Below are 25687 nucleotides of genomic sequence, written 5' to 3'. Positions count from 1 at the left end.
CAAATTATCAGTTTATTAATGACATGATCCTATATGTAGAAGACTCTAAAAAATTCAGAAGAAGATTTCTATAATTGATACACAAAATCAGCAAAGTATATGGTCAACATACAAAAATCAATAGTTTTCTTATATTCCAACAATGAATCTTATATGGAAAAAATAGTCAAGAAAACTATTCCACTCACAATAACCACACACACACACACACACACACACAATATCTGGTAATAAATCAAATGAAGGAGGTGAAAGACCAACCTTTACAATCAAAACTATAGAACATTGAAGAAAGAAATTGAAGAAGATCTCATGAAATACCTTCCATGTGTTTTGGATAGGCAGAATTAATATTTTCAAAATGGCCATATTACCAAAATCACTGGACATATTCAATGCAATCCCTTTTAAAATACCATTGAAATTCTTCATAGACCTACAACAAACAGTCCTAAAATTTATTTGGAAAAATAAAAGATCCAGCATAGCCAAAATAATGTTGACAAAGAACAGTGGTGATGGATTCATCTCAATTCCTGATAAAACAAAAACAAAAACAGTATAGTATTGGAAGTGAAACATAAAGACAAATGGGAAAAAAAAGAATAGAACAGAGATAAACCCACATAGATATAGGTATCTGATATTTGGCAAAGTTGCCAAATCATATGTTGGAGAGAAGTTAGCCTTTTAAACAACTGATGCTGGGAAAAGTGAATAAAGATATATCATCTGAAAATAGGGAAAATTCAAATTCTTTCTTTCTTATCTGTGTTCCTTTTATTTATTTCTCACCTCTAATTTCTCTTGTAAAATTATTAAATAATATAGGGACTTAATAATAATACAAATATATGAAACTGAAACTGAAAAAAAAACCAGCAGGCATATAGACCAGTGGAATAGAATACAAGACAGAGAGAGAAGATGCCAAAAAGATACATTATGGAAAAGATAGACTCTTTAGCAAATGGGGCTGGGAAAAATGGATATACACATGCAGAAGAATGAAACTGGATCCTCACTACTCACCTGCACACACACAGAAGAAAACTATCAAAGTGGATGAAAGCATAGGTGTATGGAGTATTACTCCCAAATTTTCAAATGCTATTTAAAAAATAGAGGAAAGCTCCAAAATATAAGCAAAGGTAAGACTCCTGAATAGGACTCCTATAACTCAGAAAATATCAAAGATTGATAAATGCAGTGACACCAAATTAAAAATCTTCTGCACATCAAATGAAACAACAGAGTGAAGAGACAGCCTATGCAATTGAGAAAAAAATGCTCACTATTCTCTGGAAAGAGTATTCACAGAATAAACATATGACTCAAAAAAAAAAAAACCAGAAACAACAAAAATTTTGCAAATCACCTATTAAGTGAGCAAATTAACTACAGAGACATTTTTTTAAATAAATAGTACATATGGCCAATAATTTTATGAAGAATTCTTAACATTTTTATCCATCAGGGAAATGCAAACCAAAACTACATTAAGATTTGATCTCACTTAAATCAGAATTGGAATCATCAAGAATACAAACACAATCCAGAATAGCCAAAGCAATGCTTAGCACTAAGAGTGAAGCAGGTGGCATCACTATACTAGGACTTAAACTATACTACAGAGCAATACTAACACAACTTGATATTGTCACCAAAATAGACATGTAGACCAATAATACAGAATAGAAGACACAGAGACAAACCCACATAAATACAGTTATCTCAGATTAGACAAAGGTGCCAAAAACATCTATTAGAGAAAAGATAACCTCTTCAACAAATGATGCTGGGAAAACTGGAAATCCATATGCAGCAAAATAAAATTAAGCCCCTATCTCTCAACATGCACAAAATTCAACTCAAAGTGAATCAGGGACCTAGGAATTAGACCAGAGACCCTGAGCCTAGTAGAAGAAAAAGTAGGCCCAAATCTTCATCATGTGGGATTAGGTTCTGACTTTATTAATAAGACTCCTATAGCACAAGAATTAAAACCAAGAATCAATAAATGGGATGGATTCAAACTAAAAATCTTCTTCTCAGCAAAAGAAACAATCAGTGAGGTGAAAGAGAGAGCCTACAGAATGAGAGTAAATCTTTACCACAAGCACATCAGATAGAGCACTAATCTCTAGGATATATGAAGAACTCAAAAAACTTAACACCAAAAAAAACAAATAACCCAATCAATAAATGGGCCAAAGAAGTGAACACACACTTTTCAGAAGATGATATACAATCGATGAACAAATATATGAAAAAAATATTCAACATTCTAGCAAATACAGAAATGCAAATCAAAACTACTCTAAGATTTCATCCCATTCTAATTAGAATGGCAGCTATTAAGAATACAAACAACAATAAGTTTTGGCCAGGATGTGGGGGAAAAGGCACCCTCATACATTGCTGGTGGGACTGAAAATTGGTGCAACAAATCTGGAAAGCAGTATGGAGATTCCTTGGAAAACTCATAATGGAGCCACCATTTGACCCAGCAATCCACTCAGTTTATATCTAGAGGATTTCAAAACAGCATACTATAGTGACATAGCCACATCAATCTTTATTGCAGCACAATTCATAATAGCTAAATGTGGAAGCAACCTAGATGCCCTTCAATAGCTAAATGGATAAAGAAACTGTGATATATATGCACAATGGAATATTATTCAGCATTAAAACAGAATGAAATCATGGCATTTTCAGGTAAATGGAGGGAGTTGGAGAATGCTAAGTGAAGTAAGCCAATACCAAAAAACCAAAGGCTAGATGTATTCTCTGATATGTGGATGCCAATCTATAATGGGAATGGGTGGGATAATGGGAATAATAGAGGAACTTTGACTAGAGAAAAGAGGAGACAGGGGAAGGAAGGAGGTATGGGAGTAGAAAAGATGGTAGAATGATATGGACATCATTACCCTAAGTACATGTATGAAAACATGAATGGTGTGACTCTACTTTGTGTACAACTAGAAATATGAAAAATTGTGTTCTATGTGTATTTTATGAATTGAAATGGATTCTTCTGTCATGTATAAGAAATCAGAATAAATAAATAAAAGTTTTAAAAAGAATACAAACAACAATAGTTGCTGGTGAGGATACAGGGAAAAGGAAGCTGTACAAAAGATTGGTTTGAATATAAATTAGTATAGCCACTATGGAAATAAGTATGGAAGTTCCTCAAAAATATAAGATTAAAGTACTCATGATCCAGCTGTACCACTGCTCGATATTTATCCAAAGAATTAATGTCAGAGTACCTTTAACATATTTTTCACAGTATAATTCTCAATAGCTAACTTAAACACTTGAAAAAAGATTTGTTAGAACAGTATAATAAAATATAAAAGCACTGTTTAATACTATGACATACACACTGATTTTTTGACATAAAATGTTACTGGAGATTAATGAGTTTATAATACACAAAAAATGTATCCCTAGGTGTCCATCTATGCTTGAATACATAAAGAAAATGTGGTATATATGCACAATGGGGTTTTAATCAGCCATAAAGAATGAAATGAACTCATTTTCAGGAAAATAGATGAAACTGGAAGACAGCAAATTAAGCAAAATAGGCCAAACTCAGAAAGACAAGTATCAAATATTTTTCTCACATTCAGAAGATAGAAGAAAATAACAGGACAGAAGGAGACTATTACAAAAGAGGGAAGAATTTGAGCAGGGTAAGGTAAGGAAAATAATGTATAATGAAATTGATAAAATGATGTTATAGGTATGTACAGATGTGCCACACTCAAACCTACTCTTCTGTAAAATTAATATACACTAGTGGAAAAATATTTCCCCAAGGATATTTCTTAGAGCTTTATTAGTATCTTTATTTCTTACAGAATAAATAAAAAGATTAATATGGGAATGATCAGCATATATAATATGGAGGCCACATTCTGTTTTGATAACTCCCTTCATTCCCCTTTCAATTGTTCCTTGGCAATAATTAACACAGACAAAATTATAAATATCTGAATAAGGGAATGAGTGCTCAAAAGTATTTTAAGTTTTTATTTCCCTTTCAGTTTTTGTATTAGGATCCAGTAACTAAGTGCTTCAAAGTATCCAAAATTCCTGGCATGCTAGAAATCAAACTTTCCAAGTTAATGTACGTAGTGAAGCTATCTATAGTTGGATCATTACTATTATTATTTCCTTGGTGTGTAACACATATAAAATATTTAATCAAGGTAAAAATTTAATTACCACTACATATATTAATGGAACTAGCTATACGGTTGAAAAAATATAGTATTTAAAAAATAGGCATCTGTAAATTACCCATAATTGCAGATACAAGGAAGGACAAGCCCAAAGACACATACTAGTTAAAGATTTGTTTGAACAGTATAATAAAATATGACAACATTGTTCAACAGTATGGCATACACATTAATTCTATGAAATAAAATGTAATTAGAGTTCATTGAGAGGGTTTATCCTGAAAATAATTACCTAACTTCCAGAGCATCTCTCATATCCAGGATTTTCAGGATTAATGATGTCCAAGAGCCGGAAGAAGGACCCTTGGGCAAGGGTACATCACCTGGAAAATGCTACTAACAGTACTTTTGTCATTTTAAGGAGAAAATAACATTAGTGGTCACAAGAGGTATGAAACAAATAGCCACAATACAACTGTTTGAGCAGAAATAACAATCATAGAATACCATTTTTCTTTCCTAGAAGTTTTTTAAGAGCCTCTTTGACATCTTTGTTTCTCAGGGAGTAAATCAAAGGGTTCAACATAGGTGTGACTAGGGAGTAACATAAGGAGGCCACTTTGCTCAGTTCAGGAAACCTGTCAGCAGGGGTGAGGTACATGAAGATGACAGCCCCATACAGCACACTCACGACTCCTAGGTGGGAGCTGCAAGTGGAGAAGGCTTTCTTGCGACCCTCGGTGGAGCGAATCTTTAGAACTGTGGACACAATATACATGTAAGAAACAATAATGACTATGATGGTTGGCAAGATAATGATGGTGGATAAGGTAAAAGTTACCATTTTCTGGACAAAAGGGTCAGAACAAGATAATCTCTGAAGTGGGCGACTGTCACAATAAAAGTTGTCAATGGCCCGAGAAGCACAAAAGGACAAATTAAATGTTGTGCTAGTTAGAAGAACTGAGCTTACACAGCCAAAAAAATAGGAGCCAGCCACCAACTGAGTGCAAAGACGTGCTGACATCTGAACAGAATAGAGGAGTGGGTTGCAGATGGCAATGAAGCGATCATAAGCCATGGCTGCCAGGAGAAATCCCTCTGTCACAATGAAGAGTGCAAATAGAAAGAGCTGGGCCACACAGCCTGCAAAGGAGATGGACTTGCTTTCAGACCAGAAGTTGGTCATGGCCTTGGGTGCAATAACAGATGAATAGAAGAGATCAACAAAAGACAGGTTGCCTAGGAAGAAATACATTGGTGTGTTCAGCCGGGGGTCAGTTATGATAATGGTCATCATTCCAATGTTCCCTAGAAGGATCATGACATAGACAAGCAGAAATATCAGGAAGAGGAGAAGATGGAGTTCTGGGCTGACCTCAAAGCCTATGAGAATGAAGTCAATAACTTCTGTGTGGTTGTTTCTTCCCTGGTCAACCATGGCAGAAATCTAAGGAGAGGCATAAGGCAAAACAAATTCTCTTTTTGATTATAGTATTTTAAGTGCAGAAATAGAATATTTACAGGTGAAATACTGCACATGAAACTGTTTTCATATCAACAAACAAGAGTTTGCATTCAATATACCTAGGCTGCTGAAATTATAATTCTATCAAGCACATTGGTCTTTGTATTTAAATCAAAATGTATAAGGCATTTTAGGAAGAAGCAGATTTTGATCATTTCATTTTTGCACCTCCTTAATTTTGTCATAATTTACAGCTAAAGAATTATCTCTATCTAACATAGCAGTATTACATATATTCTAAATTAGGAATATTATATATTATAATCATACCATGTTGTCTTTAGCCACTATTTTATAACAATGTCAGTATTTGAATCATCACATTACAGTAACAAACAATTTAAAAGATATTTTTACATTGTTTTACTTTGATCCATCTAGTTTCCTTGATCATGCAGCAATCTTTGGAAGTATAAAAAATGATTTATTAACATATTCAATTTTGTTGCATCAAACAAAATTTAAAGCTAGTAAAGCTAAATAATGTAGAGATATTTTAAAAATAAATGAATGAATTTCCTAAATAAATACATTTTATTTTCTCCTTAAGAAGTATTCATTTTCATTAGTATTTGATTAATTTAAAAATTTCATAATCTCTTGGCTCTCTTTTTAAAGTGGCTCAATAAACTGGCAAACAATTTAGTTCTTCCACTGCAAGAGATGTATTTCTAACAAGACTGAGTCTATTAAGTTAAAGGGATCTCACTCTGTAGTCAAAGAAGGCAAAGTCAAAAATCTAAAAAAACAATTTTTTTTGGAATTCTGGTATATTTATGCATCTTAAAATGAGAAAAATGGAATAACCATGGATATTTAAGGACCTTTCCAATCTTGTGTCATCCAGGTTCCATGATTATCTGCCAGAATAGAGGTTGTCTTTGAAGGCTTTAGTTATTTTTATTCTATAAAACTTTTTTACAGAGTATTTCATCCTAGAGGTTTTGCTCATCTCTGATGGAGTCCACTGAGAGAGGGATGATCATAAAGTCACTTACGTGCAGGCTCTTGGGCTATTGTCCATGAGGACTGCAGAAGCCTCAGATATAAACAAAGAGTCTAAGATATAAATAAAATAGCCTAATAATAATTAAAATACAAAGTTTTTTTTCCATGTCTGGTTGCATGTACCCTTTGAGAATTCTCTCTGGACTTTATTGAAAAGAAAATCTTTCTGGTTATTTTCACAGCAAATATTTGATAAACAAAAAGAAATAGATTAAAGAGTTTGTATTATTTAAAAATTATTTAAATTTTGTGGCAAACTACTTTTGAATATAATTTAAAAGCCCATTATTCTCCCTGAATTTTTGAAATATTTTTTAATTGAATGTTTCACAAATTGGCATGTCATCATTGCACTTGGATCATGACAACATTCTCTGTATCATTCCAATTTTAATATATGTGCTGCCAAAGCAGAAACTCTTTAATATTTCTCATTGACCCATCTATTTCTTGATATGGCAAATGCCTTTTAAATCACAAACTCAAAATCAGATGTTTTGCTAATTCATGCTTTTCTTTACTTTAATACTAAGTAATTCAAAAATAAAATGAAAGATATGATAGCTATCAATATAGTCATAAAAAAATTCCCCAGTAAAAATATGTCTAAGAGATCAGAATCTATGTGTAAAAATTCCTTAGAAAATACTGGGTAACTGAGACCTGGATTAAAATCACAAGTCATATTAGTTTTAATGAGTCCAATAGTCTAAGTATATCTTTTCCCCATAAATATTCCCATAAGTTAATTGCAAGGCTATTTTAGAAAATTATTTTTAATTAAAAATATTTCTTCAAATCCCTGAAAATTTTTCAGTGTGAAGAGAAGGATATTGACCCACAGGAGCCCAGCCTCTGGCATAGGACAGCCCCTTCTGACCAGCAGACTACCCCAGGAGCCCAGACCCAGCCCAGATCTGCCCACAGCACCCTGGTGGGTCCCAGGCTCACAGTACAATCGGGGCCATCCCCTCCGCTGGGGGCAGACACCCACCTGAGCCCAGACTCCAGCACAGGACCACCTCTTCCAAACAGTAGACTACTGCAGGAGGCCAGACCCAGCCCACTTCCACCCCCACCGACTTGTGTAGGACCCAAGTCCAGAGTAGGTCTGAGTTCTTCCCCTGGGAGCCTAAGACTAACTCACTTCCATCTTGAGACACTGCATTAATTGCCATTAACTTCCCCACACAGTAAATCCTAACTTTTGACAGCAGAAAGGGCCTAGAAGCAGCTGATTCTCAGAGCAGGCATCCAAAAGAGAGTGTGAGGCCCACCCTTTCATCCCTATCTCTGTAAGACATTGCTTCCATCTTGGGACACCTTAACTATTATCTCGAGTTACCTCTGCTATTGCCACCACCAACTTCAGATGCAGTAATATAGATTGAGGGACACCAGCAGGGTCTGGAAGCCCAACATAGAGTTGAGGTACAGACAATTTGCATGGGTACTACAAGAATATAGGGAAGAAACTGTAATATCTCAGATCCACACTGCAAGAAAGGAAGACACATAGACAACAAGGGAGTAAAGTGTCCCAAACAAACCAGGATACTGTAATAACAGAACCTATGGACAGCGAAGTTGATGAAATGTCAGAAAAGGAGTTAAGAAGGTTCATAATTAAAATAACCATTATCTGTGAATTAAAGAACTATCTAAATGAGAAAATACAGACAAAAATGGATCACTCCAATAGAGATAAGAAAGCAAATACAGATAGCAAAAGATTACTTCAAAAGAGTGATAGAGATTCTGAAAAAAAACCTCAGAAATTCTTGAAATGAAGTATACAAGAAACCAAATAAAAAACTCAATAGAAAGCATAACCAACAGTCTAGATCATGTTAAAGAAAGAATGTCTGATAATAAAGACAACGTATATAATCTGGAAAATAAAGTGGATTACACAGTGAATATAGTAAGAAACCATGAACAGAACATCCAAGAATTATGGGACAGCATCAAAAGACCAAATCAAAGAGTTATTGGGGTAGAGAAGGCACAGAGTTTGAAACCAAAGGAATGAACATCTCTTCAAAGAGATAATATCAGAAAATTTCCCAAGCATGAAGAACAAATTGCAAAAACAAAATACAAGAGGCTTGTCGGACACCAAATATACAAAGTTACAACATATTTACACAAAGGCACCTTATAATGAAAATGCCTAGCATATACAATAAGGAAAGAATCTTAAAAGCCACGAGAGAGGAACCCGATCACAACAGGGAGAGATCAATTTGTATCTCAGCAGATTTTTCAACCCAGACCCTCAAAGCCAGGAGATCATGAAACAACATATACCAAGCTCTGAAAGAAAATGAATTCCAACCAAGAATCTGACATCCAGCAAAGCTAAGCTTTAGATTTGATGATGAAATAAAAACCTTCCATGATAAACAAAAGTTAAAATTTTACAACTAGAAAGCCTGGACTGCAGAACAACCTCAGCAAAATATTTCATAAAGAGGAAATAAAGAACAATGATGAAAATCAGCAGAGGTAGGTATTACACTAAAGGAAAATCTAATCACAGGAGAAACCAAGTCATATTAAATACCAAAAATAAAAAAAGAATGGCTGGGAATACAAATCATGTCTCAATAATAAACCTGAATATTAATGACCTAAAGTCATCAATGAAAAGATACAGACTAGCAGTTTGGATCCAAAAAAAAAAAAAAAAAAAAAGAGAGACTCAACAATATGCTGTCTCCAAGAGACTCATCTCATAAGAAAAAACATCCATCCACAGTCTGAAGGTGAAGGGTTGGGAAAAAAATCATACCACTCACATGGATGGTGAAAGCAAGTAGAGGTTTCCATCCTCATATCAAATAAACTAGACTTCAAGGTAAAATCAATCAAAAAGGATAAAGAAGGATTTTACATATTGCTCAAGGGAACCATATGCCAACAAGAATTAACCATTACAAATATAATTGTAAATATATATGCTCAAAACAATGGAGTATCTACATTCATTAAACAAACTCTTCTCAAGTTTAAGAGTCAAATAAACCACAATTCAATAATTTTGGGTGTCTTTAACACACCTCTTTCATCAGTAGATTAGGGTCTTCCAAACCAAAGCTGAACAAAGAAACTATAGAACTCAATAATACAACCAATAGCTTAGTCTTCACTGACATATATAGAATATTTCATCCTTCAACTAGAGAATACATTTTCTTCTCAGCATCACATGGAACATATTCTAAAATAGACCATATATTATACCACAAAGCAACTCTTACAAATATAAAAAGGTAGAGATACTACCCTGCATTCTATCAGATCATTATGGAATGAAATTAGAAATCAATGGTAAAATAAGAAACAAAAGATACTCCAACACCTGGAGGCTAAATAATATACTACTGAATGATCAATAGATTGCAAAAAACATCAAGGAGGAGATTTAAATAATTTTAGAGGTGAATGAGAATACATATACAACATATCAAAATATCCAGGACACTCAGAAAGCAGTTCTAAGAGAAAAGTTCATTGCATGGAGTTCATTCCTTAAAAGGAGAAAAAGTCAACAAATATATGAGTTAACAACACATCTCAAAGCCATAGAAAAGGATGAACAAGTCAATACCAATAGCAGTAGAACACAGGAAATAATTAAAATCAGAGCTGAGAACAATGAAATTAAAACAAAAAAAAATTTAAAAAAATTGACAGAACAAAAAGTTGGTTCTTTGCAAAAATAAATAAAATTGGCAAATTCTTAGCAACGCCAACCAAGAGAAGGAGAGAGAAAACTCAAATTACTAACATACATGATGAAAAAGTAAATATTACTACAGAAACACAGAACATAATTAGAAATTATTTTGAAAACTTGTACTCCAATAAAATAGAAAATATCAAAGGCATCAAAAAATTTCTAGAGTCATATAATTTTCCCAAATTGAATCCCAATGATATACACAATTTAAACAGATAAATTTCAATCAACGAAATAGAAGATGCCATCAAAAGTCTACCAATCAAGAAAAACCCCAGACTGAAGGATACAAGGTGAGTTCTGCAAGACCTTTAAAGAAGAACTAATATCAATACTCTTCAATTTATTTAAGGAAATAGAAAAATAGGCAGCACTTCCAAACTCATTCTATGAGGCCAATATCACTCTGATTCCCAAATCAGGCAAAGACATATCAAAGAAAGAAAACTTCATATCGATGTCTCTAATGAACATAGATACAAAAAATTATGAATAAAATTCTGGCAAATTGAATACAAAAACATATCAAAAAGATTGTGCACCATGATCAAGTGGGATTTATCCCAGGGATGCAAGGTAGCTTCAACATAGGGAAATCAATAAATGTAATTGATCACATCAATAGACTTAAATATAAGAATCATATGATCATCTCAACAGATGCAGAAAAAGCATTGGACAAAATACAGCAACCCTTCATGTTTAAACCCTAAAAAATTTAGGGATAACAGGAACATTTCTCAACATCATAAAGGCTATCTATGCTAAGCCCCAGGACAACATCATTCTAAATGTAGAAAAATTGAAAGCATTCCCTCTAAAAAATTAGAACAAGACAGAGATGCCCTCTTTTACAACTTCTATGTAACATAGTTTTTGAAACACTGGCCAGGGCTATTAGACAGACAAAAGAAATCAAAGGGATGCACATAGAAAAAATAAAGGAACTCAAAATGGCACTATTTGCTGATGACATGATTCTATATCTAGAAGAATGTAAAAGTTTCACTTTTTACATGTGGAACTAGTAAATGAATTCAGCAAAGTAGCAGGATATAAAATCAACATCCCTAAATCAAAGGCATTTCTGTATGTCAGTGACAAATCCTCTGAAAAGGAAATGAGGAAAACTACCCCATGCTCAGTAGCCTCAAAAACAAAAAACAACAACTTGGGAATCAACTTACAGAAAGAGGTGAAAGATATACATAATGAAAATTACAGAACCCTAAAGAAAAAAGTCAAAGAAGACCTTAGAAGATGGCAAGATCTACCTTGCTCTTGGAAAGGCAGAATTAATATTATCAAAATGACCATACCACCAAAAACACTATACAGATTTAATGCAATTTCAATCAAAATCCCAATGACATTTCTCATAAAAATAGAAAAAAAAGTCATGAAATTCATCTGGAAAAATAAGAGACCCAGAATAGCTAAAGCAATCTTTAGCAGGAAGAGTAAAGTTGATGGCATCACTATACAAGACCTTAAACTGTACTACAGATCAGTAGTAACAAAAACAGCATGGTATTGGGATCAAAGCAGACTGGTAGACTAATGTTACAGAGGAGGACACAGAGACTAACCCACAAAATTACAATTATCTTATATTAGACAAAGGTGCCAAAAACATACACTGGAGAAAAGATAGCCTCTTCAATAAATGGTGCTGGGAAAACTGGATATCCATATGCAACAAAATGAAATTAAAGTTCTATCACTCACCATGCCAAAAACTTATCTCAAAATGGATCAAGGACCTAGGAATAAAGCCTGAGACCCTGAGTCTAATAGAAGAAAAATTAGGCCCTAATCTCCATCACGTGATATTAGGCCCCTATTTCCTTAATAAACTCCTTTGGCACAAGAATTAAAATCAAGAATCAATAAGTGTAGTGGATTCAAACTAAAAAAGCTTCTTCTCAGCAAAAGAAACTATCTGTGAGGTGAATAGAGAGCAAATCTTTACCCCTCACGTATCAGATAGAGCACTAATCTGTAGAGTATATAAAGAACTCATAAAGCTAAGCAGCAAAAAAAAAAAAAAAAAAAAAAAAACAACAACAAATAACCCAATCAATAAACAGGCCAAGGACCTGAAGAGACACTTCTCAAAGATGATATAGAATCAATTAACAAATACATGAAAATGTTCATTATCTCTAGCAAGTAGAGAAATGCAAATCAAAACTACTTTAAGATTTCATCTCACTCCAGTCCGAATGGCAGCTATTATGAAGACAAACAACAATAATGGTTGGCGAGGATGTGAGAAAAAAGGTACACTCATATACTGCTGGTGGAACTACAAATTGGTGCAGCCAATATGGAAAGCAGTATGGAGATTTCTTGGAAAATTGGGAATGGAACAACCATTTGACCCAGCTATCCCTCTCCTCAGTCTTTACCTAAAGAACTTAAAAACAGCATACTACAGGGAAACAGCCAAATCAATGTTTATCGCAGCACAATTCACAATAGCTAAACTGTGGAACCAACCTAGATGCCCTTCAATAGATGAGTGAGTGGATAAAAAAAAAATGTGGCATATATACACAATGGAATATTACTTGGCAGTAAAAGAGAATAAAATAATGTCATTTCCAGGTAAATGGATGGAGTTAGAGAAGATAATGCTAAGTGAAGTTAGCCAATCCCAAAAAAACAAATGACAAGAGGAATAGACAAACTCTAGATAGGGCAGAGGGGTTGGAGAGGAAGGAAGGGGGTAATTAATGATGATTTTGGGGTAATTAATGATGATTCAATGTGATGCTCATTATTATCCAAAGTACATGTATGAAGACACGAATTTGTGTGAGTATACTATGTATACAACCAGAGATATGAAAAATTGAGCTCTATATATGTAATAAGAATTGTAATGCATTCTGCTGTTATATATAAATAAAAATAAATAAATAAAAAGAAATGCAATTCACATAATTAAATTGAATAAAATTTATCATAATACATATGAAATATAAATTTATATTTAATGTAAATATAATTTAATATAAAAGTATTATACAAATATAATAAATGCATTTTTATAATCTCTAATTTATAAATGACTAAGCTGAAATGTTGCAATTGTGATTAAGGGAACCACATTTGGTACCACGTAAGGACAGTTGTCCTGTTAACACTACTGGGCTTCATACAAGTGAATTATTTTTGAGCAAATTGTATGTAAATGGTTGTATGCTATGTTGTTTAAGATAATGTTAATAGTAACATTTTATTAAGCACTTGGAAAGTAGTGGCATGTTTCTAAGAACTTTTTAAGCCTCATCTTAATAAATATTCACAAATGCCCTCTGAGAAAATTACTGTTCCTTATTTTCATGTGTGAGAATGGATGATTGAGAGTAAGATCACATATAATGATCCAGGAATGAGGCAGGACTTCCCCAAGCTAATCATATTGTTGAGTGTCATTATAATAGTTCACCATTTTGTGTAAGGAAACATTTCAAGTTAATAAAACAACTAAAGTGTGGTACCTGGGAGAATCCCAAAGGGCTTATTGTAGTATTGGAAACAGAGTTTGAAATAAAACCAGAATTTCTGTTTCTTCTGAAGTGTAGAGCCTGCATAAGTTGCAGGCCCATTTTATTATTAGTAGCTAATCACAGCAAGGAAATACTTGCCCATATCAGCTCAGAGGGTCACAATTGTCACAACTGGATTCTTCACTACTACCCATTGGATTCCTATGATCAGATTCTCATTTTATATGCAGGAAACACTGTGGTTTATTTTCTGATTTAAGTCCATGCACAAAGCAATCAGGAAAACTGTACAATTTATGCATGTTAAATAATCTGAGATAATGTCTGGTAAATATTTTTAATAAGTAAATTATGTGATTCTTTAAAACACAAAATATAATATGGTAAGAATTAACTAACTAAAGGGACAACAAAAGAAGAGAAGATTTATCATAGACTTATGAAAATAATGTGCTCACATTTAGCAATTATTATAGAATTGATCATAACTCTGGTAGGGTAAAAAGCTGAATATCCAACCTTCTATCATCATCAATGATAACATTGCCTGGACTATTTCTCCCCATGAAAATTTTAGAACATTTAAGACAGAATCACTCTTTTTCCTCACAATATCCACCAATCCTGTCATAAGATAATTAATGATTACCTGAGTTAATAATAATAGAAGTAATGGAAATTTCTCTAAAAATTCTGGTATTTATCAGAAATTTTTAATACAATATTTCAAATGAAAATCAGTATATTGGAAATTTATAAATCTGGTTTGTGATATTAGAGAAGTAGACTTATCCCATAATTGCAAGTTGTAATCTCTGAAATATTGAATTCTCAACATCTACTTCACTTTGTTCATTTGCTATAAATTACAAATATCACTACTTATTTTCTAAGGGAATTTATAAAATTTATAAAATAAATCCTGCATATGATTTGCTTAATACAAAAATAGAGAAAATAGAATATTATTACAAGAGATGTTATTTCTTACCCCTATTATTAAAAACTCTAAAGTCATTTCTAGACTCTCAATTTCAGTTCTTCAGTAAGTTAAGTTAAACGTTAACCAATTTATCATAATTCCAGTCATTTTTTCATGTGCAGGTTTTCTTTATTACTGCATATTAATTATACAGAATGATGGGATTCATTATGGTATTTTATACCTGCTTATAACATGATTTAATCTGATTGATTTTATTTTTCTTGTTAAGTCTTACATTTTATGTTCTCTCATATGTATATAATTTTGTAGTTATTTAATATATCTAAAGAAAAATACCTTGGAGTAATGAAAAAAATATAAATTATATATACCTCATAAAATTGTTGAAAGAATTAAATGAGCCCCTAGGTTTTATTGAAAAAATTATACCAAAAACTACACTCTAGATTCGTAGGTAATGTCAACTGTTTCAAGAATTAGTGCTCCCCTGCGGGTTTGCTGAGATTTTGCTGAGATCCGTGACCCACTGCAGCTGGTTCTGGGGGCAGCAGAGAAGGCCAGTGAACCCTGCAAGCCCCGGGAGTGGTGCCTCATGGAAAGTCTGTCCTGGGTCTTTACCGAGCTCATTCAAGGATTCGGTTACCAAGGGGCCCAAGTAGAAGAAATACTGAGTTTAGAACCTGAGAATTTTGAAAAGTTAAAGTTAAATTTTGGAAAAAAGTTAAATTTTGAAAAGTTAAAGTTAATTTTTCTTCTCAAGTGGCAGCCAGAACGACCAGGATGCACTGTGTTAAGGAGTTCAGACTTGACACAATATATTTCGTGAAGCCAGTAATTAAAAATGCATGTGCAACTCAAGCCATTGTAAGTGTGTATTGAACTGTACCCATCAAGATGTCCATTTAGGAGAGACATTATCAGAGTTTAAAGAATTTTCACAAAGTTTTGATGCAGTTATGAAGGGTTTGGCCTTCAGCAATTCGGATATGATTCGACAGATACACCACAGTTTTTTCAGAAAGCAAACATTTGAATTTGATGCAAAGACATCAGCCAAAGAAGAAGATGCTTTTCACTTTTTTAGTTATGTTCCTGTTGATGGAAGACTGTATGAACTGGATGGATTAAGAGAAGAACCAATTGATGTAGTTGCATACAATCAAGATGACCAGATGAGTTTAATACCACCAATCATAGAAAAAAGAATACAAAAGTACAGTGAAGGTGAAATTCGATTTAACTTAATGGCCATGTTTCTAACAGAAAAAATGATGCATCAGCAGAAGGTAGCAGAGTTACAAAGACAACTTGCAGAGGAACCTATGGACACAGATCAGGGTAGTAATATGTTAAGTGCTATTCAATCAGAAGTTGCCAAAAATCAGATGCTTATTGAAGAAGAAGTATGAAAATTAAAAAGATAGAAGATAGAAAATATCAAAAGAATAATTATCTGCCTTTCATTATGGAATTGTTCAAGACTTTAGCAGAATACCAGCAGTTAATACCTCTTGTAGAAAAGGCAAAAGAAAAATAGAATGCAGAGAAAGCTCAGGAAAGCAAAAGAAGAGAATACTTTGGGATGTTTACATATTTCTGCTTTTACACTTATTATTTTATGGCAACATTAAGTATGAGGAACTTTGAGCAACATCCTATTTGACTCAGTGTATGTTTGGCAATAGTACCAGTCTGCCTTGTCTTTAATGCATGATTAATAAACTTTATCCTTACCTGAATCATACATATACAGTGCATATTAAATATAAGTGATACTGAGAGTGCTTGCCCAGATTCCATTATTTGGCTCTGAATCTGAGAACTCTTGTTGGTATTCTGGATATAGAACTACACTAATGAAACTAGAAAATGCACAAATGATATTTTTTCCCAGTAATTGTTATAATTCAACTTTTGATTTTTTTAGCATAAATACTTTTGATTTTTAAATGTCAGATATTAATTAAACAGGGTATTCTGTTTCTTCTTATCATTAATGGAAAAAATCAATATTTCCATCTTTGATATATGTTTTGAGGATCTTAAAACTGAATTTTTCCTCTTAAACCACTTATTTGATTTTAATGAAGTTCGTTTGAAAAGAGCATGACTGCAGTTTCTAGTAATTTCCATTGCTGCTAGTAGAAAAGATATGGTTATATATTGTAATTTTATTTTAGCAAAGTTTCTTCAAGTGTTTTGTAGGGAATCTGACCATGAGAATATACAGGGAAGTGTTCCTCTTGTGAGCTAACTCCTGCTGGGCAACTGGCTCTGTTTCCCATCTTTAGAACACCCTTCTGTTTCTCCTAGGAACTAATACATGTGCTATATCTAGCGGCTGTGGCAATGCCACTAGAGTCTTATCAGCCTTGCCCTTGATCTCAGGCACACAACTCCCGGGAATAAAAAAAACTCTCTTGTTAGACAACCACAATGTTTCACTGAGACTAAACCTGTCCTCATAACAGTAACTTTATACAATGGACTTTCTTGAGAGCTACACAAAACTCCTAACATTGTATATTCCACCTTTGTACGTAACTCAGGAATGAGTTGCATAGTGTTGCTAACTCTATAACCTGCCTAATGGCACAATGAACAATATGTACTAATGATGCCAATGACCTAAAGTAACCTATTGATATAAATAAAGCTTGATAGGTTGGCCTCTCTGTCATTCTCCCACTTCTTTTCCTGTCTCTGCATCTTGTTTTTGCGTCTCCTTTTATTTTCCATAGTTTACCATGGTATATCTTCTTCCTCATTGATGATTGCAAATGCATTGTTACATCAATTATTTTTTCCTCCTTGTGAATGAAGAAGTATGACTTGTTTAAAAAAAACAATTAGTCAACCATATAATACTACTGAAAAATTTTATTTCATCTTCTCCTCTCATCCTCTTACTACTTCTTCTCGTTATTGTCATAATTACTTTTAGCATTAAAATTTATTTTTATTACCAGGTAAGAATGAAAATTTCTGAAGTCCACATTTATCTTGACCCACTTTCCATCAAACTAAATGTCCTTTGTCTGTTCCAAAGCAAACTACTTCTATTTAAAATTACAGTCATTAATCCAGTTTTTCTCCTTTGCCCAAATACATTTGAATAAAATATTTGAAATATTAGAAAATTCTGAAGCAATATTTAGCTTTATAGAATTTATTAAGAACAATATGGGGGAAATTTTAAGAAGGACATGGGGAAGAAAAACCCTAACAACCATAAATGAAGGAAAGTTTGGGGAGGTTGTACATAACAGAAAACATTTACAAGATATTTATTTTTCCTAACATTACTAATACTTTCATTTACCAGAGAGAAGCATCACTTTCTGGATGGTGGCCTTAGAGGCTTGCTTCACTTGCTGATTCCTCAGTGTGTATATAAATGGATTAATCATGGGAGCAAAAGAGGTATTTAGAATAGCAACCCCTTTGGTCAATGATGCTCTTTCTTTTGCAGAGGGATTAAGATAAATAAATATGCAACTTCCATAAGAGATGGAAATGACAATCATGTGAGAGGAACATGTAGAAAATGCCTTTTTTCTCTGACTGGCAAAAGGGAATATCAGTATTGTCCTCATGATGAACATGTAGGATAGATTTATTAATGCCAAAGTGAAAAGCAGAATCACTACTGCAGAGGAAAATTCAATCACTTCTAGAGCCATTTGTCTGAGCAGGATAATTGCAATAGAAAGAAATGGTCACAAGCAAAGTGATCAATGTGGGCTGGGGATGTGGCTCAAGTGGTAGCATGCTCGCCTGGCATGCGTGTGGCCTGGGTTCGATTCTCAGCACCATGTACAAACAAAGATGTTGTGTCCGCCGATAACTAAAAAATAAATATTAAAAAAAAATTCTCTCTCTCTCCCCTCTCTCACTCTCTCTTAGAAAAAAAAGTGATCAATGTTATTGGAACTACAGTAATCTAATTGGAAAAAAAAAATAACTGGTGGGAAGATGGTTAGGAATTCTACCAACCAAGCACAAAAGACAAGCAATATGCAGACTCTCTTGTTCATGATGGTGGTATAATGCAGGGGTTTGCAGATGGCTACATAGCCATCATAGGGCATGGCCATTAGAAGGTAAAATACAGTTATACTCAAGAAGATGGAGATAAACAACTGAGCTGTGCAATTTTTTTTGAGCTGTGCAATTATTATATGAAATTGATTTTTCCTTAGTAATAATTGTGCCCAGGAATCCAGGGATACAGATAGTTGTAAAGATGATTTCTAATACAGAGAAGTTCCTGAAAAGAAATACATAGGAGTCTGTAGATGGGAGTCCACCAAGGTGAGAGTGATGATTGTCATATTTCCAGTGACACTCAATATATATGTGATAATTAAACAGATAAAAATCACAACCTGGAACTCAGGGTCACCTGTTAGCCCTGGTAGAATGAATTCTGTGGGTATAGTGTGGTTTTTCATTATCAATCCTTTTTTTCTCCTCTTTAGAACATAAAAATATAAGTTCCCCTATAATGTAAAAATATTAGCATGAGATTGAAGATAGAGCATAACACTTTAAAAAGATTCATAAAGATGAGTTTTATGTGAAATAAAATAAAACCTTGTGTTCACAGTAACCCCCTCCCATTTCCATTGTATCTCACATCCAAATAACTTGTATTAGCAGAAGTTAAATATTGAACTCTCTTCATTGAAAATATATTGTTACAGACCATAGGTAAAAGTTTATGGTGATAATATTTAAATAGAAGCTATATCTTCCAGTATGTCTTTAAAATTTAGTTTATAGTTATTTACAAAAAATGTTTAATTTATAAAACTGTTGAAAATATTGTAATTGATGTTTTTCTTTCCTCAATCTTACAAAGCTAGTCTAGAATACAGTACAATTGAAAGAAGAGTTTGAAAAGTCTTCAAAGTTTATTTCAGCTTACTTTCAGATATTATATTTTGAGAAACTCAAGCCCATGTACTTTAGGCAACTTTCACAGGTTTAACAACCTGTCACTGTAATAATCATCTACTTTAGAAACTACACGTTTATTTGGAAAATGTGTTAATATTATTTCCTAAATTTCCTATTTTAAGGTTTGGCTAATGTAATTACCCTCTGTGCCTCATTTACTTTTCTAGTAAAAAGACTAAAAGGACAAGAAAGGGAAACTTCTTTTCCCCAAACAAATCATTGCCTAGAAAATTTTTCATTTATAAAATACATGGTTTCGTTATTTTTTCAATATTGCTGTAGCAAATGAACAAGTGGATGATCAAATTAAAATCTGCTGGGAAGAAGATATTCTTTCATATAGAGAATGCCCACTTTCAGATAGAGGATCCCATTTCTATCACAGCATAACATTGAAACATAAGGAAAAATTAAAAAAAAAAAAAAACAGGCCTGTTGCTGTGTTCTTGTCTTGGGATGCTATTGATGATATTTCCAGTAATAAATAACAAGTAAGTTTCTTATTCTTTAATTTAATACATATTCCATTTCATTTGTACCTTTCAAAATACAGTTTGCATATACAATTGCAGGTTTAGAACCCTCGTAATATTAAAAATTAAATAATTGAATAATAACAAGCTAACTTTCTGGTCTGTCTTGATGATTTTACATTTTCTGGCAAATGTTGATTTGAACAATATAAAATAAGAACTATTTCTATCTATGTATGCTATACAAATGGAGCTGGCTTATTTTTATCTGTCTCTTATAACTTTGGGAATTCATTAAGTAAACAAAGATTGCCAAGGAAACTCATCACTAAAAGATATAAATGAACCATTGATATAAATCTTTTTTAAATTTTATTTTTAGTCGTCAAAGCAACTTTATTTTATTTATTTATATGTAGTGCTGAGAATTGAACTCACAACCCCAGCCTCATCTGTCTTATCAATATTAATAAAAAAGACCAGGGGCTCAGTGGTAGAGTGCTTTCCTAACATGTGTGAGGCACTCGGTTCAATTCTCAGCACCACGTATAAATAAATAAAAGAAAGTTCATTGACAACTAAAAAAAATATTTAAAAAAACATTGGTAAGTCAGTACCTGTATTGATGTTAATAAAGTAAGTATATAAATAACATGTGGTATTGGATGTATAAAAGTTTGATTTAGAATTTGATTCTCCTATGGTTATTTGAACTTATCCTTTTTTCTTTGAGAAATTCTGGATCTTTAAGAACGTTAGCATATTTGCATTCCTTAAATTTTGGCAACCTCTTCAGATCTTCCTCACAATAACATAGGGATATGTTAGAAAATGCTGCTTGAGTTTCTAGTCTGACGTAAGTGTCTTCCGAAATGACCAGTGTTAAGGATCTCTGATGAGAGTTATCCTTCTATCATCATTTACATTTAGGGAGAGAATTCTTATGCTCATAGCTAATGTTATAGCAATATTTGCTAAAAGTTACATTTACTTCCTTTCACTGTATCATATACTTTCATTGAATTGTTGCTTATACTTATAATATGACAACCTCTTACTGCAGGAATAGTTGTGAGCCAAGAAAATAAACAGTTAGAAATCTGGTATTAAATACTTAAACTTATGTATTTAAAATTGTTCTACACTGAGAGATATAAGTTTTATGACTAGAAAAGTATAACATTCATATATCATACATAAGTATATATGTAACACACATTTTCCATTTAGCAATTTCTTCTTATTTTTCATATTTAACACGAATATCACAAGTATGCCAAGCATGGGATATAAAATTTCAAAAGTGCAATCACTGATAGATTAAAATTTGACAGTATTTGAAAGTGGGATAAAAGAGAGAGAATAGGAAAAGTTGAGTAAGCAACTAGTTAACTCATAGAAAAATAAAATAGCACTGAGTTGTGTTGAATTTATGACTGATGGCATGCGTTCATCTTTAAATCACAAAAATTCCTAAAGGTTTAATTTCTCAGAGAGGCATTACCATTTTAATTTCTTGTATTGGAATTCTTTGATTTCCAGATTTTAGCAGACTGTTGAAATATAAAGACTAAGAATCCTTTGGAATGTATTAGAATTCATGTAATGATTTTTATTTTATAAATAATTAAAACAATTTTTATATTTACTTTGTAAATTACAGTAGTCCAAAAATTTAGAAATAAAGTGTATTAGTCTTAAAGTTTTCTAATCAATATTATTTGAAAAAAAAATTTTAAAAGAGGAACAATTGAAGTTGAAATTATCCTATGGTCTAACTATTAACTGATAACTCATGACAAAAATTTAATTTTTGAGTTGATGTTCATATGACTAACATAATTATAGTGAATCCTAAATTTATTTTGTGTATTTAATGAGGAAATCAATTTAAAGAGAAAATGAAAGTGGTGCCCTTCAATTTCACAAAGTTTACAACCCAATATTTAAGATATAATGTAATAGAAAATTACATTATATTTAATAAACCAAGATATAGACCATGTAGAATCTAAAAACATTATGACATTATCAATATTCACTTTAAAAACATGAGAGAAATTACACAGAATTTAAAGTTATGCATCTGAAGTACAACATAGAGACACATGTGCCTGAGTGATATACACAGAATTAAAACTCTTTACCATATCATAGATTATGTTTTATATAAATACATACCATTTCAAGAAAATTCTGTAGGGGAAAATTTCAGCATATTTTTAAATACTCAGTAAACAATATGTTGGATATACTTGGGTGTGGGTGTGGAAAAATGGACTGGGGAAATTTCCAGTCAAATATAATGTGGCATATAAAGAAATCATTAGAGAACAAGGATACTTAATAAAGATATTTATGCATTTTGAGATTTTACTAAGTTGTTTCTTACAGTGTCCCTTACTTTTGACAAATTTTCTTTATTTATTTGTAGAATACCCTACCCTGTGGAGCACATCCTTGAAGGCTTTCTTTACTTGCTGGTTCCTCAGGGTGTAGATGAAAGGGTTCAGCTTGGGGGCAACAGAGGTGTTGAGAATAGCTACTCCTTTAGTCAATGATGCCTTTTCTTTGGCAGACGAATTAACATACATGAATATACAACTTCCATAAGAAATAGAAATGACAATCATGTGAGAGGAACAGGTGGAGAAAGCCTTTTTTCTCTGGCAGAGGGAATTCTCAAAATTGTCCCGGAAAGGTACATGTAAGATAAAACCACTAATGCCAAAGTGAATAGCAAAGTAACCAGAGCAAAGTAGAAACCAATGTTTCTAGGAGCCATGTATCTGAGCAAGACAGTTGTAAGAGGGGAAAATAATCACATGCAAAGTGATCAATGACATTGGAAGTACAGTAATCCAGCTGGAGCAGAAGCATCAGGGGTGGGAAAATGGTCAGAAACACACCCACCCAGGCACACAGCACAAGCAGGGTGCAGAGTTTCCTGCTCATAATGGTTGTGTAATGAAGGGGCTTGCAGATGGCAACATAATGGTCATGGGACATGGCAGTGAGAATGTAAAATTCTGTCACTCCCATGAAAGTAAAGAAAAAGAGTTGTGCTTCACAATTGTTATAGGAAATGGTCTTATCCTGGGTGAGAATAGCACTTAGAAAACTAGGCATAGATAGAGTTGTAAATGAGATCTCTAAGAAAGAGAAGATCTGGAGGAAGAAATGCATGGTAGTCTGTAGAGGGGATTCCACCAAGATTAGAGTGATGATAGTCAGATTCCCAGTGACATTTAATATGTAAGTGATAAATAAAAAGATAAAAATTCCAATATGAAGCTCAGGATAATTAGAAAGGCTTAGAAGCACATTCTGTGATCTCTGTGTGGTTCATCTCTCTCTCTTTCTCTTTGTTCCTGTTTCTTAGTCTCTCCTTTTTCCTCTTTTAAAGCTATTTGTGGTACAACAGAATTAAATAGAGAAGAAAGATATAATTTATTATGATCAGTACAGTCCTTATTGATATAATTCTAAAATATGTTCCACAATCTGTAACAATTTTGATTATCTTCTTTTCATTATATTTTAATACATATTTGTAATAATATTATTTGTAATAATATGACTATTTAATGTAGTAACCAGGAAACATGTTCACTTACTGATTTATATTATAATTCTCTCAAAATCTGTAAAGTTTGATGTCTTTGATGATTTGTTAGAAGTGTGTGTGTGTGTGTGTGTGTGTGTGTGTGTGTATACATGCAGGCACACAGTATACAAACTTTTTTTTTTTCATTTTGAGCTTAACAGAACATGTTATTTATTTTTCACTTTGCTTTGAATCATAATTTCAAAAGTACTTGCCTTAGATTTTAGCAGCTCTGTCACTTGGGTTATAGCACATTATATTTTCAATTTGAACATCATCCTTACTTATCTAATAAGTTTTATGGAAAAGTGTTTTCTTGATTTGTCTTTTTGTCTTACATGAGCCATTCATTCCACTGATTCACTCATCCACAAGGATGTCTAGAAGTGTACAGGAAAACATCTTCAATTCACCTTAACCCATTCAGTTAGCCCCCAGCTCTTCAAACACAGGAGAGGTATGCTATTCTGTGGATTTAGTCTGCTAAGTCCTGATAGCTGTCTTTTCCATATTGTAGATGTTCAAATTTCTGCTGTGAAGGACAGAATGTAAAATCATTGCTGTTTTGTCAGACACTAGCAATGTTCACACTAATGAAATTTTATTTTATATTTTCTCTATTTTATGAGGATGGAAGGGAAGTATTTTAGGAAATAAAGATGCAATGTCAAAACTTTCAGAAAATGTGACAATACACTATGTTCCCCTCCACTAATTTTATCTAGAAGTTTAAAAAGTAATATTTAAAGAAAGAACAGAAAAACATATGATAAAATTGGGTATTATGAGTTTAGATTATTAAATAACAATACTACTTCCAACTGATTGTACTTTTTATCTCAAATAGTTTAACTCTACTTGGTTTGTTTTCCAAAGGTTTAATCTCCTGGGAACAAGACAAAGGCCAGGCCACATCTCTGCTATCTTATCAACCTCAAGGGATTTTTGTTAGCCATCCTTCAGTTTCTCAGAAACCTCATAACTCTTCTCTATTGTGGATCTCCCTTGAGAATGGTATTTTTGTATTCCACAGAGAATCTACAATGCTGTCTTAGACAAACTATGTATTTCCATTTATTGTGATTACTTAATATTTTATTATGTAATATTTCATAAGCAATAAAAATAACTATGAAGCATACTTTGTTACAAAACCTGAATTCTAAATCTAAATATTTAATCATATTTTAAAATATAAAAAATGTCTACATAATCCTTTTTGATTGTTAATACTTTGTTAGATGTTGGTCCCCAGTAAACTAAAGGTTATTCTATAGTGGTCAGTTTAAAAATAACTATTATGAAGTACATATTTTTTCATAATTAACAAAATGTTATTACATACTTTAACTAATTTCATATTCATTGCAGACTTCAATATTTAATTGCTTTGTCAAATTTCCTCATCTTACTACTCATCTTGGCTTTACCTTTATTTGTCATCACTTCAATATTTTAATAAGAAATAACCACAAAATGATTAACCTTCATTTATATGACATTCTGGCTAGTGGATTACACATATTATTCTCTTTCATGTTCTTAATGCTTCTCAAATATTTCTACAATGAAAATATAATATCAGATGTGTTAGTTTTTCAGTGCTGTGGTTCATATATCTGACAACACTAACTTAAAGGAGGAATGTGATTTGGGCTTCATGGTTTTAGAAGTTCAGTTCATGGTCAGCAAACTTCA

The 25687-nt window shown here is 32.7% G+C and overlaps 1 protein-coding gene, 1 non-coding gene and 3 pseudogenes across 2 annotated transcripts; 1 reads left to right on the top strand and 4 right to left on the bottom strand.

Moving 5' to 3' along the window:
- Positions 1–4698: 4698 nt before the first annotated feature.
- LOC143396957 (olfactory receptor 9K2-like) lies at positions 4699–5673 on the bottom strand. Its single transcript, XM_076852962.1, has one exon. The coding sequence runs from the start codon at positions 5641–5643 to the stop codon at positions 4699–4701; it is 945 nt and encodes a 314-aa protein (XP_076709077.1). The 5' UTR covers positions 5644–5673.
- A 1370-nt stretch (positions 5674–7043) lies between these two features.
- LOC143398688 (U6 spliceosomal RNA) lies at positions 7044–7152 on the bottom strand. Its single transcript, XR_013091295.1, has one exon. It is a non-coding gene; the product is annotated as a U6 spliceosomal RNA (small nuclear RNA).
- On the top strand, positions 7100–20515 carry LOC143398471 (ubiquitin carboxyl-terminal hydrolase isozyme L5-like; annotated as a pseudogene).
- Positions 18262–19401, bottom strand: LOC143396956 (olfactory receptor 6C3-like; annotated as a pseudogene).
- Positions 20516–22802: 2287 nt separating the features above from the next.
- Positions 22803–23731, bottom strand: LOC143396955 (olfactory receptor 6C3-like; annotated as a pseudogene).
- Between the last annotated feature and the right edge of the window lie 1956 nt (positions 23732–25687).

This window comes from Callospermophilus lateralis, chromosome 4 (genome assembly GCF_048772815.1).
Source record: "Callospermophilus lateralis isolate mCalLat2 chromosome 4, mCalLat2.hap1, whole genome shotgun sequence".
NCBI classification, from domain to species: domain Eukaryota; kingdom Metazoa; phylum Chordata; class Mammalia; order Rodentia; family Sciuridae; genus Callospermophilus; species Callospermophilus lateralis.
Note: the sequence above shows the minus strand (reverse complement) of the source record. Positions and strands in the feature narration are given on the sequence as shown.